General features: G+C 46.5%; 1 protein-coding gene across 1 annotated transcript in view; it reads right to left on the bottom strand.

Annotated features, from left to right (window-relative positions):
* The window catches only part of XYLT1 (xylosyltransferase 1), a 342433-nt gene that overhangs the window by 24145 nt on the left and 300532 nt on the right, over positions 1–17756 (bottom strand). The window contains exons 7-9 of the mRNA XM_061152915.1: positions 11758–11974; positions 8343–8519; positions 3690–3952 (exon numbers count right to left, since the gene is read on the bottom strand). Coding sequence (XP_061008898.1) covers positions 3690–3952; positions 8343–8519; positions 11758–11974 — 657 coding nt within the window. The remainder of the gene's footprint in view (positions 1–3689; positions 3953–8342; positions 8520–11757; positions 11975–17756) is intronic.

Below are 17756 nucleotides of genomic sequence, written 5' to 3'. Positions count from 1 at the left end.
TGTCTTCACACTAGAATAGGAGGGCCTTGAGCTTGGGGCCTGGTCTGTCTGGGTCATGGCTGAGGACCCAGGGCCCAATGGAGAGCCTGCCACGTGGTAGATGCTCAATCGATACTTAAGGTTTGAGTGAAGATTCTAGAAGGATATTCTCTTGAACCCTTTGCTTCTAAGATACATCTAGGGAACCTGCAACCAGGACAGATCACAAAGTCCACTGGTACCTCCTCTACACTGTATATGGTAATTAAGTAATTAAAACTGAAAGGAGAGTTGTAACTAGATGCACTAGAAGATGCCAGAGGCAATACAAGAGAACCTAAACGATGCCTCTGGTGCATTTGCTTGGCCCAAAGGTGTTTTTATTTCTTATTTAAATGAGGTGGGCATTAAAAAATTTGGGAAGCTCACACAAAAATATGCATTTCTAATTTGTTTGAAAAAATCAGGAGATGTGATTGGCAGCTCCAAGTATACATTCCCACAGGGCAAGGATGTGCTGGAATTCAGCACTGGGACCCCGGGGGCCTCTGGTCCGTGGGATCAGTCCGTCCTTAGCTAAGGACACATACTTCCTGCCTGGCCCTAGACCACATTTGAATTTGAGGACCCATAATAAAACACTGACATCCTTATCTCTGAAGGGACTCTCAAGCAACCTTCTATTTTCTTGTTCTCTCCATCTGCCATTTTGAAATTTTCTGCAATGAATAAATGTTATCTTCTAATGAGAAAAAAAAATTGATAAACATTATTTTTTATGAAAGGGTATACTATAGACTAGAAAGCCGCAATCTGCATGAAATGTCCAGAGAAAATGAGATTTTTGAAATAAAGTTTTCAATTTTTCCCCAGATAGCTCTGGGGTAGGAATTTACTCTCTTTTGCCTTTTGGGATAGGGGTCCTTTGTCCTGATTTATTTTTAGGCTTGTATTAATAAATGTATTGGCTTTGCCCACAGCAAGACACAAGGGTTCCATTATAATAAAAAATGAAGTAGAAGCCAAAGGATTCCAGGCCTGAGGCAACTTGATGGCTTGCTAAATCCCAAAACAAATACCAGAAGAAAATTTCAGCAATCATAAATCACTTGGAGGTGTCTTTCAAAATTTCATCTAAGATTATTTACCTTACAAATGCTAAGAAACCTGGGATTAAAACTACTCCTGAAACAATATTTGCCTTCCAAGCACCAGGCACTGTGTCATCTACCGGGGCCACATACTGTGGCTCCTGGGACAGGGATTCTGCCCCTGGACTAGCAGGTACGAAAAGACGAAAAGACTTTCACTGATGACCTTGAACTCACTGATGACCTTGACCTGAGGCACTGCTGTTACTAGCAATGCGAGTGTTGAAGGAAAACCTGCTTTCAAATGAGGAGAGGTACGGGGTGGGCTATTGGGGGAGCTCTTAGCAAGCTTCAGAGAGGATATGGCACCTGAGATGACCCTGGAACACTTGGAAAAGGCAGACTGAGGGGACAGTCAACAAAGGACAGTGCAGAGGAACTGATAAACAGCTCATATGACCAGTGATGGAGCAAGTAGCTCACACAGCTGCGGCTTAAGGCCACTAAGATACCAACAATGGCATAAACATTTACTAAAGCACTTCATATAGAAAATACTGTTAAAATGGGGATAATGATAATAAAATACATGACTAATAAAGTAGTTTTGGAGGATTATCCCCTATAAACCTAACAACACCTTATGCTGTAAGGCTTATTATTATTCCCATTTTACAGATGAGGAAACTGAGGCTCAGGGAGGTTCAAGACTTGTCCAAGGTCAATAGCTAGTAAAAGTGGAGTTCAAATGGCAGGTTCTGGGTTTCTAACCCATTCTGGTCTTCTTTTAAAGTAGTAAATCAGGACCTGCGGGTAGACGAGAGAGAAGGCTGAGGGGAAAATTGTTGCAGGCATGTGGAAACCCAGCTGATCTGCATGGGGTCCCAGTCAGGAAAACCTTCCATGTTTTCAGAGTTTTGTAGAACAAAATAGTTCCTTTCCTGTCCCCCTTCCTTTCTTGAGAGGAAGGAAGAGCAGAGTAAGGAGGGACATATAGAAGGCTCAGAGGAGAAAGACTGATGCTAATAATTTTTTCTTTGTTGTTTAAAGAGGAAGGTGGGAGGAGGAGGCAGAGGCAGAACAAGAAAGAGAAGGAGAGTGATTGTAGGCACTTCTGGGAGTCCATTCTCAGGAAATAATCAGAAAGGAGAAAGAAAAAAAAAGGCTTTCTGCAAAAAGATATTCATCAGAACAATGGCAACAGGAAAGGGCTGGATTAAGCAAACTCTGGAATTTCTACTCAATGGAATACCAGCGGCATTAAAAAGGGTCATTATCATTATGGAAGCTGCAGAGGAGCAAGGAGAGGAGGGGCTAATATTCCAATGCTGAGCGAAAGAAACAGGACACGTAATCCTTGCAATTATGAAATATCTGCAATGCATATTGCTGAAGAGGAAGAGAAGCAGCCCCAAATTAAAAGGGTTTGGTAGGCTTAAGGAAAGGCAGGGGAGGTGGGGGTGATGTTGAATCCTTTCCCCACCTTCCCTCTTCTTTCCATATATTCTAGAACATTCTTTCCTGAAGTATCAACTAGTACCCACCAGTGGTAGATGATTCTAAAGGTTACGTGAACGTTTTAAATAATGGTTCTGCCTTCCGTGATGTTACTGGTTATATTTTCAGGTCTGACAATGATAGTATGGTCTTGTTTTAAGGAGTCAATTTTCAGAGACACATGAAATGTTTATGGGATTTGCTTCAATCAAACTGATCTGGGAGGAGGAGGAAAGGGGGTGAAGGCAGAGATGAAAGTGCACTGGCGTGGAGTTGGTATTCACTAGAGCTGGCGATAGGAGATGGAATTTCATTTTTCTCTCCATTTAGTATATATCTGACATTTTCTAAAACAAAAAGTAAAAAAAAAAAAGTTCTGTATTTTCATGATTACTTTCCATGTAAAACAAACGGAACTATCTAATATGGTGACATAAAGCTTTCTTCTAAAATACGTATATTTAGCCTAAAGAATGAGTCCACAGAAAGACAGGACTTCCCTGGTGGTCCAGTGGTTAAGATTCCACGCTCCCAATGCAGTGGGCTTGGGTTTGATCCCTGGTGGAACTAGATCCTGCGTGTGTGCGTGCGTGTGTGCGTGCGTGTGTGTGTGCGTGCGTGCGTGTGTGCGCGTGTGTAGGTCACTCAGTCATGTCCAACTCTTTGTGACGCACTGTACTGTAGCCCACCAGGCTCCTCTGTCCATGGAATTCTCCAGGCAAGAATACTGGAGTGGGTAGCCATTCCCTTCTCCAGGGGATGCCCACCCAGGGATCGAATCTGCATGAAGACAGATCCTTTACTGTCTGCCCCACCAGAGAAGCCCAGATCCCACATGCCACAACTGAAAGATAATGCATGCCGCAACTAACACCCGGTAGAGCCACATAAATATATATATATATTTTTTAAGGCATGAGTCTACAGAAAGGAAATACGTAGGTAAATATTAGATCTGCTATTCTGAGAGGGTAAAAGGGTGACGATGGCTGAGACAGCAAACGCTCTGGACGCTGGGGCGTCTGCGTGGCTGATTTTCAGGGAGAAGCACGGGGTGGAGCCGCAGCCCCCGCAGAGGAGGGCTGTCCCTCGTCCCTGGTCACCCCGCCCCTCCCGGCTCACCTGCAGCTGCTCTCCCCCGGGGCGCGCAGCGACGCCTCGGCCCGGCGGAGGCCCAGGCGGGAGAAGGAGTGGTACAAGGTCAGCGCGACGTCACTCAGGCTGTGGATGCCGTCCGGCTCATCGTAGACGTTCTCCCAGTAGGAGCGGAGGCCCGGCGTGCCCGCGGGGTAGTTCCCATACAGGTAATAGTCCAGCTGCCCGATGATTTCCTGACTCACCACAGCTTCAAACTTGCGGGCAAAGAAGGTGGGCCGGGCTGTCTGCTGCGCTCGTGGGATAGAGAGAGCAGAGTCAGCCCGCGGGATGGGGGAGGTGGGCATGGAGGCGACGAGCTCTGCCGTCCCAGCCTGTCTGGATCCACCTCACCCTTCAGCCACCTACCACCCTCTCTGTTCACAGTTTCCTCGTCTGTCAACAGGGTTTTAGGATTGAAAGAGTTAATATTTGTAAAGCATTGAAAGCCATGAGGGACACGGAAGTCAGCTTCATTTAAATATCTGTGAAATAATTACATCTTAGATGGTTATAGCTGGGAGGGAACTCAGAGATCATTTAGCTGGAGGTCTAGGGCAAATACCACCTACAGAAGGATTTTAGTTGTCCAGAAGAATGTTTTAAAATTGAATTAACTGGCAACAATTTTATAAGTGGAAGAGTTTGTGGAAACTTTCGGCTTCCCTTGAAAAAGAAATGATCTGGCAATGGTAGGCCTATGTTCCTGCATGGTAACACGTAGCTAAAGCTGAATAGCGGCTGTCCCTTTAGACAGGTATGGGCCTTGTGGCTCACCACAGTCCCCACCACTCCCTACTGTCTCCTGGGCATTATAATCGACTTACAGACTCACAGGGAACACCCTGGATTTATTGGTCAGAATCCCTGGAAGTGAGGCTTAGAAATCTGTACTCTTAACAGTCTTCGAAGGTGAATCGTTTGCTCACTAGGGTGTGAGGACAAGGCAAACGACTTCTGAGCTGGCTGCACGTCAGTCGCCTAAACAGCTTTAAAGTATTCAGATTCTGGAGTCCTTCCCCAGACCTACTGTGTCAACATCTCTGAAGATGAGCTTTAGGAATCTGTATCCAAATAAAAGGCTCCCAGGTGATTATGCTACATGTTTGAGGGCTACTTATGTAAACCAACTTTTCAAGGCGGCTGAGTGCCTGAGAGGGAAAGGGACTTATCTAAGGTCACACAGTAAGGTAATGCAAGAGACAGGATTCAGACCCAGGGTCACGGGCTAGAGAAGTGAAGTACTGAGCACTTGTTATCTACCAGGTCTTAAACCATGGTCTGGGGCAAGATCAATAAACCTTTTCAGCAAAATGCCAGATAATAAGTATTTCCAGCTTTGCAACTACTCTGCTGTCAGAGTGTGAACGCAGCCACAGACAAACTGGAAAATGAATGGGTTTGTGGCCGTGCTCCAAAGTAAGTCATTTACAAAAACGGAGCAGGTTGGATCAGCCCAAGGGCTGTAGCTTGCTGACCTCTGGTCTAGGGGCTATAGAAACAACTAAATCACAGACCCTTCCTTTGAGGGGCCTGTGATCTTGTGCAAATTTTGACCGTCATTTAGGTCTAGCATTGTTTTCACTTCAGTGCATTAAGAGCAACAATAATGACAATAAAAACTGAGCGTATACTATACGCAGGGCATTGCATTTTGTCATTATCTCTAACCTCCCAATAGCTCCACAAAGCAGGTGCTATGATTCCTATTTTACAGATGAGGAAACTCAACTTAGAGAAGGGAAGGGATAATGTACAAACACACAGTCATAAGATTCAAACCCAGATGACTCTAAAACCCAAATTCTATCGACTGTATCATCTTAGGATTACACTGCTAGTCAAGTGAATCTGAAGCCCCAATAACAAAAACCCTTGTTAATGTTTTGGAATATCCCATCTGGTCTCTGCTTCACAGACACCTGAGACACCCACCCAGGACACCCACCCCGGACACCCACCCCTACCTTTTCTCTGCAGTTGAGGGGTTAGCTCAGTTCCCTTATACGAGCATTAAAAAGAGCCAGACCATGTGAGTTCAAATTCTCACTCTATGTCTTTCTAGTTATATATGTCCTTGGGGGAGGTCATCCAGGGCCTCAGTTTTCCAATCCTTAAAATGGGTACAATAATAATATGGGTAGTTAGCATAGAATCTGACACACAGTGTTAGCAGCTATTATGAGACTGTTATCACTACGCCTTTAAGTCTGCTACAGGGACTTCTAAGTCTTTACTTTCTGGAGGCAGAGCACCAGAGTCAGTGGCAGGGCAGCCTCCTTTCTCTTCCCAAGATTCTCTGATCATACCTGGAGCTCCTAAAAAGCATGTTTCTATGTTTATAGTTCTCGTCCTTGGAGTTCTTTCCATAAGAACTCAGAGTTCCTTACAGGCAGCAGTTTCTTGAGTCTAGACGTTGAGAAATATTCTTGATCTGTGTTTGCTGTGAATTGAAGAGCTGTGAGCATGTGACTCGGTCTCTATGTTGGCTCATCTTTATCAGGGACCACGATGTCCCCAGGATGCTGGGACTGGAATACAAATGCTGCTGCCCTGGAGTGGCCCAAAAGGGACAGTGCACCCAAGAATTGCGCCATCTCCTTGCTCTAAATGATGAAGGTCCTTTGCAATGAGGGTGAAAGCTGATCCTCTACAAAAGTGGGAATTGTTCTGTTTCTTTTATCCCCTTTTGAACAGGTCAAATGTTCCCCTTGCTACCCCTTTCTGCTCAGCAGACCCTTTATGCACAGACAATGGAGCTAAAATGTCACCCAAGTTCACCCAACCTCAATTAACATGGGTTTGAGGAGGCCCCCTGGGTAGCTTTCAGTCTGCCACCAAACACAGGCCTAAAGAATACTCATTGCAGCTACTGCTCACATGGGTGAAAGGCATTAGGTGGGAATCTTGAGGGAATATGAATGATGGGACAAAACCCGCTGTGTATTCCGCATTCCACCAGGCGTGGAATCAGGTTGGCAGCAAGGTCTGGTGGAAAAAGCTCAGGTCTGGACCTGGAAACACCCGCGTGGGACCGCCCACTCTACCACTCCACTACTGCGTGTCCATGGACAAGTAAGTCCCCCCTCTGTGCCTTGGTTTCCCCACCTACACAATGGAGATGATTTCTACCCAGTGAAGCCAACGCCTGCAGAGAACCTGGCACACAGAAGACCCCAACCCCATGCTTCACAAACAGAACAGCCTCCCTGTTGCCTGGGGATCTTTTTAAAATGCAGATTCTGACTCAGCAGGCCAGGAGCAGCAGAGATTCTGCATCTCTAACAAGCTCCCTGGTGATGCTGCTGCTGCTGTTCTACAGACCGCACTCCGAGGAGCCGGGCTAAGAGGCTGCAAGCTCCACGGGGGCAGTCTGGGTCCTCCCCTGGATGGTTCAGTTATGTGCCAGAGCGAGGTAGTAGGGACACTTTGGATTGGGTTATCAGCCTGGCACTGTTGTCCCCGCCCTCAACACCCTCCATCACCCCTAGTTAGTGGTTTGGGGAGCAGCATGTCATCTCCACATGGTAGCTCTAGTGGCCTTAGAGTGACCTGTGAATGTGTAGCCTTCTGTATCTGCTCTGGGCAGCTGAGGCTGAGCATGGTGAGGAGGAGAAGAGGAAGAATTCAGGGTGCTGGCCTGGAGGGAGCAGGAGGCATGCTCACGTGGGATGGAAAATAGGTTGCCATCCTGAACAGGTCTGGGGTCCAAGACTCATGGGGCTCATGGGAAGCAGATGGACACTGGCCACCCTCCTGCCTCTCCTCTCCCCAGAGCATGAACTGCTGGGCCCTGCAGCGATACCTGTGATGGCAAGAACCTTTCTTCTTGTTACTCCTTTAAGTTCACAGAGCACGGTGGTTTACAAACCTGGCTGCTCATCAGAACTTCCCAAAGTCTGATACACTAAAAATAAAAATTCCTGAGCCTCACTGGAGATCAGAAGCTCTCGACTGGGGATGTGTTTGCCCCCAGTGGATATCTGGTGATATCTGAAGACATTCCTAGTTGTCATGTCTGCAGGGTGCTACTGGATCCCCACAGTGACATTAAACAGTGACATCCTGGTTGTCACAGTGGAGGATGGGGTGCTTCTGGAATCTAGCAGGTGGAGGCCAGGGATGCTGCTTAAACATCCTACATCCCTCCACCCTAACACAGAATTATCCAGCCACAATGTCAAGGGTGCTGAGGTTGAGGAACTCTGCCCTCCAACCAAGTTTGTACCTGGAAATGTATTTTAAACAAATATTTCAGGAGATTCTGATCAAAAGGCAGCATAGAGAAATGGATGCAAGTATAGCCTTTGAAAACAGATATGTTGGGCTGTGTGACCTTGCATAAAGTTTTTGATCTCTCTCTACCTCAGTTTCCCTATCTCTAAAATGGAACAATAATTTGTCTCTGTGTCTATCTTCTAAGGCTATTGTGGGGTTAATGAGTCAATATGGGCCAAGTGGTTAGAAGGTCCCTTGCATGGTGTTAGTGATCAGTAAGTGCTGGCTATTGTGGATGTTTTTATGATTGTCATCAACAGCTGGGGCTGGAGTGTGTGGGATGTGAAGACCTGCAGGGCTGTCTTGGACACCTGCAGACGCTGGCTGGAAGGCAAGGGCAGGTGGGCTGGGTGGGCGGCTCACCTGGAAGCGGTGGAAATCCTGCGGTTTGAAGTCGTTGGGGGAGCAGCCGCACCAGTCCACGATGTGCTTGTACTGGCACTTGCAGCCCAGCTTGCGGTTCCAGTTGGTGATGCGCAGGTTGTTGTCTACCATGGTGTCACAGTGGGGGCTGTTCTCCAGGACCGTGTGGAAGAAGGACTGCGGGGGAGAGAAGGGCCTGGCTTGAGACCTCACCCAGCCTCCTTTGAATGGGCTGGGGTGGGGGTCCTTCCCAGGGGCCACATGACAGTGAAGGGACTCTCTTGCAGACTCAGCTGTTCTCTCTGCAAATGGAGTCAGTCCCATCCAGGCCAAGCCAGAGCACCCTGGAAGTTTTGTCCAGAGTGACATTCTGCTTAGCAGTTACTGCTCTGAGTGTTTCTCTAAGATGCCTCTCCCCAGAAGCCTAGAAGCTGATTTTAAGCATCTCTTATGACCCCGTATATCCTCTGTCTGTTCAGCAGAGAGGAAAAAGTCCCTTAAGGGCTTCCCTGGCAGCTCATCTGGTAGAGAATCCACCTGCAATGCAGGAGACCTGGTTCAATTTCTGGGTTGGGAAGATCCACTGGAGAAGGGATAGGCTGCCCACTCCAATATTCTTGGGCTTCCCTGGTGGCTCAGATGGTAAAGAGTCTGCCTGCAATGCAGGAGACCTGGGTTCAATCCCTGGGTTGGGAAGATCCCCTGGAGGAGGGCATGGCAACCCACTCCAGTATTCTTGCCTGGAGAATCCCCATGGACAGAGGAGCCTGGCAGGCTACAGTCCACAGGGTCGCAAAGAGCTGGACATGACTGAGTGGCTAAGCACAGTACAAGGTATGTCAACACATGAGGACCAGAGGAAGACATTGGGACAATTTTCTAGAAAACCTTGGGCCAAAGGACTCTTGATTTTACAAATGGCTAGACCTGAAACCAAAGGGATTCGGTCTGAGATATCTTGGAACAAAGACTGAAGCCCTGGAATTTCACTCCTGGGAGAGGGAGGCCAGAATTATGGATGCCCTCCTGCCCCAGTCACAGACAACACAGGGAGGGAAGGAGGTTGGGTGTGCTGAGGCGTCCCGCTGTCCATGGTGCTGAACTAGACACCATAATTTCCCCCATCCCTGAGACTCTTGGCCAACCTCTCCTAGGAATCTTGAGAAAAAGGCAATGTTGAGAGTGACAAGAGAGACCAGAGTGGAGACATATGTTTGGAGCTGCTGAGAGAGAGAGAGATGGGGAGAGAAAGACACACACTGACTTCTATGTGGACACTGTTTTATAACAACCTCAGATACCAGGGTGATATACTTTCCCCTGCTCTCTGCTTCCTAGGGGAAACTATTGGGGAATACGTGTCTGCCTGTTGGCAAACTCGGCTCATCCTTCAGATTTCTTCTAAATTCATCCCCTAGAGGTGGTTTGGGAAAAGGGCAGGGCAGAAATGCTGGGATGGAGGAGGTGGGATCTAATAGAGACACTGCAATGTAAAGTGCCAGGGTGCACTGGGGGGTAGGGTCGGGTGGGTGGGACAGAGAGAGCCAGCATTGGGATACACGCCTTGATTAAATCAAACAAAGTCCAAAACAGTCTCTTCTCTATGGCTGAGTGGATAAAATGAGGCTCTATCCACACCACCCAGCTGACCTTGTGATGCTAAATGACATGTCTGTGAACCTGCATTTTAAGCTTGAATTGTCTAAAAGTCCAAACAGGCACATATTCTCCATCAAGCAGTGGGGTAGGTACCTGATTATCAATTGTCCTGTGTCCTTTTATAATGATACAGAAAAGATAATGGATGAGGAGGTTATTGGAATTGAGAGAAAAAGTGATTTTCACTGAAATAGGATTAAAAGCTGATGACTTAACATGTATACAGAATAGCAAAACCTGACCCAGTGATGACAAGCCCATCATGCCTTAGGAGTTATGTCAGCAGTCAGCCCTACTCAGAGCTTGGCCCTGCCCCAGACGTTGGTGAGGGATGTGGAAACCATCAAATGAGATACACTGTCTTGTTTGGCCGAGAAACACAGAACCTGAGTGGCCCAGAGATGGGGCACAGCCAGGACTGGTGGGCCACTGATGGGAGGTGTCGCAGGCTCAATAGAAACCGAGCCAGCACTGGAGTTTTCTGAAGTTAGAGATTAGGGTGAAAGTGAACTAGAGGTCAGGGAACTAATCTAGAATCTCTCTGCCCAGGTCTGATAAGAAGGCTGCTGGCTGTTGTCAGGAGCAACACTGTAGCACTGAGTCCCTACCCGCTTCCAGATGGGGCTGGGGCTGTTTCAGAATAGCCTGCACTATTACACACAGGACTTTCTGAAATGGACTGAATGTTTGCATACCCACTAAATTCATAGGTTGAAATCCTAACCCCCATGTGATGGTGTTAGGAGGTAGGGCCTTTGGGAAGTGATTGTCATGAGGGTGGGGTCTGCACAAATGGGATTAGTGCCCTTCCCTCACCCCTTCTGCCATGTGACAATGAGACCTGTCAATAAGCAGTTTGCAACCCAGAAGAGAGCGATCACCTGACCACCCTGGCACCTTGACCTATGACTTCTAGCCTCCAAAACTATAAGAAGTACCATCATTCTATTGTACCCTGAACTAAGACAGTTTACCATCCTGAGGTCTGAGAAGTGGTGACAGACTTCTGAGAGCTTTTCAAATAGTTGCAAAAGCCAACAAGAAATGTTGAGTCCTAAGCATTTGGCCACAATGGCTGTCAATGCAGGACGCAGAGCAAACCCAACAGTAGCCCTGGTTTGGCGATCACTGGAATTTCTGGTGTGACTGATGAGGCCCAAACTACTGTTTGTCAGGGAATGACAGAACACTGTTTAAAATTAGAAAAGGAATTTTTGGTGTGGAAAAGTTGTTACAGGATTGGTGACTGTGGAGGAGCTGTCAAAAGTCGGTATGGGTGTCTTCAAAGAAGCCAGCATATACAGTTGTGCAGGTTGTGCACTGCACAACTCTGTGGGTACCATCGGCATTGTAGGTATGACAGCTTTGCATTTTTTTCAATAGCAATTTTCTAGAAAATGGCAATAAAGTTGTTCTAACAAAAATATTGTGATGATTTTATGACTGATGGGAGCCAAGTGTCTTGAGCAAGAACTGCCTTTTTTACTTTACACTTTTAAAGACACTGTATGGATTGCTGGTGGCAGCATTGTGCATCTATTCCATACAATGACCTCCATCCAGACTGGATGGGACCAGGGGCCCTACTGTGAGAGTAAGGTCCCTGATAGCCGGTACAGTTCCCCATCTTCCTCTGGATGTTTGGAGAACAATGTATTGATGCCTATGTAGCTTCACCAAAAATTCAGCATCCACTTTTCTCCAAAAGCTAGAGCCTGACGCTACCTTTCTCAGGGATTTTTCCCCAGATACTTACCTCGGCAGGCAGCAGAGTATAGGAGTAGAATTGCTTCATTTTGGTCACCAGATCATCAGTGGAGAATGTCACATACTCTACAAACTTCCGGTTTAGCAGGAACCAGTCTGAGCCCCCATCCACAGCAATGCCCTCTGGGATCCGCCGGTCCCCCAGGCGCCACATGTGGGCGTCACACTCCAGGAAGAGCCGGTCCAGGCCCTGTTTCCGGATGAATCTGGACAAGACAAAATCGTGTTTAGGCATGAAAGAGCTCAACCCAGAGTCCAAAAGAAATGGTCAAAACTACCATCTGTCAGGGAATGTCTTGGCCATAAAGCCATTTCTTGAGCACTTACTACATGCTCAGTGCTGAGCTGGGGGATCTGTGTGTAGTTTCTCATTTGATCTTCACAAGTGAGGCTGGTCTCTGTAACCCTATGCTGCTGCTGCTGCTAAGTCGCTTCAGTCATGGCCGACTCTGTGCGACCCCATAGACGGCAGCCCACCAGGCTCCCCCGTCCCTGGGATTCTCCAGGCAAGAACTCTGGAGTGGGTTGCCATTTCCTTCTCCAATGCATGAAAGTTTATGATAATTACATATGCTTTCTTTTTAACACATTTAATAACAAGATCTTACAGTATGTCTAAACACTATTGTAATTTTGAAGAAGAGGTGAGCATAAATGATATTTAGGCATGGAGGCATCAACTACAATATGATATGAAAATATGTGATTCCTAGGACTTCTCTGGCAGTCCAGTGGTTAAGACTCTGAGCTTACAATGCAAGGGTCACGAGTTCAATCACTTGTTGGGGACAAAACAGGGAGAATGGACAAAAAAAAAAAGGAACTATATGATTCCAACAGCAGCTGCTAATACTATAATGGTTTGTTATCCTACATTTAGCTGGATTGCAATTAGAGTTTAGTGAAAATTAAGATCATTTTCTTCCTGGGCTTCCCTGATGGTCCAGTGGTAAAGAATCTGCCTGCCAATACAGGAGACATGGGTTCAATCCCGGAGCTGGGAAGATCCCGCATGTCGTGGAGCAACTAAGCCTGTACCCCACAACTACTGAGCTTGTGCTCGAGAGCCTGGGAGCCGCAGCTACTGAGCCCACGAGCTGCAACTACTGAAGCCTGTGCACCGCCAACTAGAGAGCAGCCCCCACTCGCTGAAACTAGAGAAAAGCCCATGGAGCAAAAAATACCCAGCATGGTAAAAAAAAAGAAAATCATTTTCTTCCTATTCAAAGTCACAGACCCCTACATTCTGTCCATGAACCTCAGATTAATAACTCCTTCTCTAGGACACACACACACACACACACACACACACACACACAGGATTCTGTGAGGCAGGCAAGGCAAAATCAGCATTCCCTAATTTACAGACACAGAAATCAAAGGTCAAAGAGCTTGTCAGGTGGATGGAGCTGTTGGGAGGATGGGCAGAGCAAGGGCCAAGACTTCTGGCCCAAACTCTCAGTTCATTTTCACTTAGCATTAATTTCACACCTACTAGGTGCCAGGCATGGGCTGGCCCTGGTGGAAGGCAAGGAGAAGCAGAGATGATCCCTGCTGCTCAGGAGCTGGTTGTCTCCTTGGGAGCTTATAATTTACAAGTTTTCTGACTCAGGGATCTTGCTGCTCTTCCAGCTCATACAACATAAAATAAACCATTGAAAAGCATACAATTCAACAGCACTAGTTCATCTGCAATTGTCATCTTTACCTAGTTTCAAAATAGTTCATCACCCTCAAAGGAAACCCCCATCCTCATCAGCAGTTACTTCCTATTCCCCTTCCCTCCAGATCCTGGCCATCCATCTATGGATTTACCTATTCTGGATATTTCATAGAGATGGAATCACACAAGATGTGGCTTCTTCCACCTATCATCATGTTTTCAAGGTTCCTTCACATTGCAGGACTTTCCTGATGGCTCAGACAGTAAAGCATCTGCCTATAATATGGGAGACCTGGGTTCGATTCCTGTGTCGGGAAGATCTCCTGGAGAAGGAAATGGCAACCCACTCCAGTACTCTTGCCTGGAAAATCCCATGAACAGAGGAGCCTGGTGGGCTACCATCCATGGGGCCGCAAAGAGTCCATGACTGAGCAACTTCACTTTGGTTCTTTTCGTTCACATTGCAGCACATATTAGTACTTCATTTCCTTCTGTCTGTCTGCCCAGCATCCATTCCTTGCTTCTGTGGGAACCGCGCCTTGATTTTATTTTGGACATTCACTCACCCTCAACTCTCAGCTCACTTAGTTTGCCTCACCCCCAGCACCAGGGGTGGGGACACAACTTGGCTTGATCAACCAGAGTATACCACCTGCTGGGCTGCCATAATTGCTTCAGGGATGGGAGAACAACTCAAGCTGAGTCTGAGACTGGGTTCTGGACTTTTGCCGAAAAAACTAGGAAGGAAGGCTTTTCTTGGGGATTTTTGTCCGGAAGAATGTAAGCTGAGGGTGGCAGGCAGCCCTCTTGTCACCATGTGTATAGAGGTTGTCTGGCCATGGAGGTATCACAGAAACACAGAGAGAAAAGAGAGAGAGAGGAGATAGACACAGACAAAGCTTCAACGCCTTTGCTTGAGACCCTGGATCTTGCTGTCCCTGACTCACCCCGAGACTTGTTAGTAATGTGCTTAAGGCATTTTGGAATAGGATTCTGTTATTTGCAATGGAAAAAGTCTGGACTAATACATTCCTTAATGATTTCACCTTTATCACTATCACTATTGTGATGGGTGCAAATGTTCTTAGCCTCCAGGTAGAGTAGGTAGCCATGGCTGGGGCACATTAGTGCCACTTTTCCAGTAGGCCAGGCTGCATCCCCCACTGCATCTCTACAGGTTTTTGTGTCTCCATGACAGATCTCACCTCTGTCTTCACATTACAGTTGCCTGTCTCCTCCGAGACAGATGCTACACTCACCAGAACTGACCCAAGCTTCCTCCTTTCTGCCTACCTTACAGGTTCTGGAACACTGCAGGGCAGTGGCAGAATATAGCAGCTGGAGTTGGTCCCACCCTGCTGGCCACGCTCAATTCTAGAAAGAATCTCTCCCACTGAGCCTCCCACAAATCCACTGCCTGAAACCTCACTGATAAACCCTCACCCATAGCTCTTTCTTCTGCACAAAGAGAGGACCTGCCCCCAGACATTGGTCACTCACTGAGCACAATGGTGTAATAGATTTAATTCTTAGGAAAACTTGATGCTAGTGTAATAAAAATGGTGATGACAGAGATGCTGGTGGTGAACAGACTTAATTCTGTTAAAATGTGCTTTTTATCTCATCACAACGTGACTCTACCAGTAACCAGCTGGTGAGTTCGGAAAATAATGACCTTGACTAACTTCCCCCATGGGAAGCTGACAAAGTTGGGCTAGGTCTAGGTTGTAAAATTAAATGCCTACAGGGATCAGACAAATAATGTAAGTGTGTGAGGTGGGCTGAGTATAAGATAACAGGGTAGGTAGAATCAGCAAAGATGTAGAGAATGCATTTTCTAAAAGAATTTCAAATCCCTTAAAAAAATTTATGGATATATAAGACATACCCCAAGGCTGAATCCAACCCACCAGTTGTAATAATGATGAGTTAGGTAGTCTCTAAGGTACTGTTTAGGCTGGATGATTCACAAGCTAGCATCAAGATTGCTGGGAGAACTATCAACAACCTCAGTTATGCAGATGATACCACTCTAATGGCATAATATGAAGAGGAACTGAAGGGCTTCTTATTGAAGGCGAAAGAGGAGAGTGAAAAAGCTGGCTTAAAATTCAACATTCAAAAAAAACTAAGATCATGGCATCTAGTCCCATCACTTTATGGCAAACAGATTGGGAAAAAGTGGAAACAGTGACAGATTTTATTTTCTTGAGCTCCAAAATCACTGCTGACTCTTGCTCCTTGGAAGGAAAGCTATGACAAACCTAGATAGCATATTAAAAAGCAGAGACATCACTTATGACAAAGGTCCCTACAGTCAAAGCTATGGTTTTTCCAGTAGTCATCTACAGATGAGAGAGTTGGACCATAAGGAAAGCTGAGTGCTGAAGAATTAATGCTTTCAAAATGTGGCGCTGGAGAAGACTCTTGAGAGTCCCTTGGACAGCAAGGAGATCAAACCAATCAATCCTAAAGGAAATCAACCTTGAATATTCATTGGAAGGACTGCTGCTGAAGCTCCAGTACTTTGGCCACCTGATGCAAAGAGCAGACTCATTGGAAAAGGCCCTGATGCTGGAAAAGATCGAGGGCAAGAGAAGAAGGGGGTGACAGAGGATGAGAGGGTTGGATGGCATAACCAACTTGATGGACATGAGTTTGAGCAAGCCCTGGGAGTTGGTGATGGACAGGGAAGCCTGGCGTGCTGCAGTTCACGGGATCACAAAGAGTCGGAAACAACTTAGCAACTGAACAATAACAAGGGACTTCCCAGCTGGGACATTCTTAAGTCACTCTTACACTGAGGAAGAGGGTGTGGGGCAAGCACTAGATGGATGCATGTGAGCCCAGAGGAGGCTGAGAACTTTTCCAAAGACACACCGGGCAGACGCCAACCAGAAGACCCAGGTTTCCAGTGTCCCTGGTCCTGACCTTTCCCTAACATTTTCTTTCCAAGTGTAAAATTCACTATCCTTAGCAAAGCCACATTCTCTCTGGGGAGTGACCTGGCGAAGGGTTTTCAATACACTCACAATGGAACTTACTGACACCAAACTTGACTAGAACTGATTCACTGAAGGAAGCCACTGAGGCAGGGAAAAGAAAATCCTATCTCGACTTTGGCTGGTGCCAATTAGATGATAATGTCCGGTGGGTACACTTAACTGTGCTTAAACCTTTAAATTTTAGATACTTTGTCAAAACTTACATGGTAATCAAGACAACTGAGGGAAAGAGAGAGAGAGAAGAAATACAGGTGGGACGACATGCAAAATTTTTCTTGCCATGGACCAGCTTTTAAATTTCATGTTCCATTAGATTGGATAACAGCATCATCTTGCAATTTTAATGTGATGTCCCAGACTGCAATATCCAAATACAATATTTATGCAGTAATCTCCAAAATAAAATATTTACGGGGTTTGGGAGATTGTCTGCTGTACTTACTGCCTTCAAAAACCGATAAGCCATAAAAGCATGCTTTAGTTAATTATGAGGAAATAGAGATCACAGATTGCCCAGGTCTCAGAAAAGTTCCTGGGTTGAAAGGAGCTACTGGGAACTTAGGTCTGGACTGAGAGAAGGTGGAAGAGGCCCAGAGTGTGGGAATCTAGCAGGCAAAAAGAATCAAGCTCTTTAGGCAGTGGTTTTGCTTTTTATTCCCCCATGTGGATTTACCATAATTTGAAAAGGTAAAGGCTGGAAACCAAAGTAAGTTTGTGAACACCTGGGTGAGTCTTTCATCAGTGTTGGCCCACCAGGAAAAGGTGCACCGTTCGCCCACCTGAGGGATGGAGGGAAGATGTGCAGCAATAGGCCCATTACACAGAAGATGGCCAGTGATGCTGTCCTCCCTTGAGTTTTGTTTCCAGGTGACCTAGTTACCAGGGAAACCGAGGGTCAACAGGAGATATCATAGAAGAGCAGACACGACGAGGATCTGGTACCAGTGCTGTCCCTGCACTCACTGAGGTGTGGGGCTGACTCACCCTCTCTGAATGCCACTTGCCTCACCTGTAGGATGAGCCCATGACACCTGTTCTGACGAGCTCCCAAATCAGCTGCAAAAGTGTGATGGGTGATATTTACAAAATTCCTTGCAAAGTGTTTAGTAAGACTCCACCCAAACAATGGGCTGACCCAATCACCAGTTCCTTTCTCCATAGACATGACACCCCTCCCCAAGCCTCCTTTGGTGTTTTATTTTTCTCCATAGCACTTTTCACTTTCTAATACGATGCACAAGGTATCTATTTTATTTATTGCCTTTTGTACTACTGGACGTAAGCCCCAAGAGGGCAGAAATGTTCATCTTTTTCCCTGAA

The sequence above is a fragment of the Dama dama genome, chromosome 10, assembly GCF_033118175.1.
Source record: "Dama dama isolate Ldn47 chromosome 10, ASM3311817v1, whole genome shotgun sequence".
NCBI classification, from domain to species: Eukaryota; Metazoa; Chordata; class Mammalia; order Artiodactyla; family Cervidae; genus Dama; species Dama dama.
The sequence above is the reverse complement of the archived record's forward strand: the minus strand, read 5'-3'. Positions and strand labels throughout refer to the sequence as shown.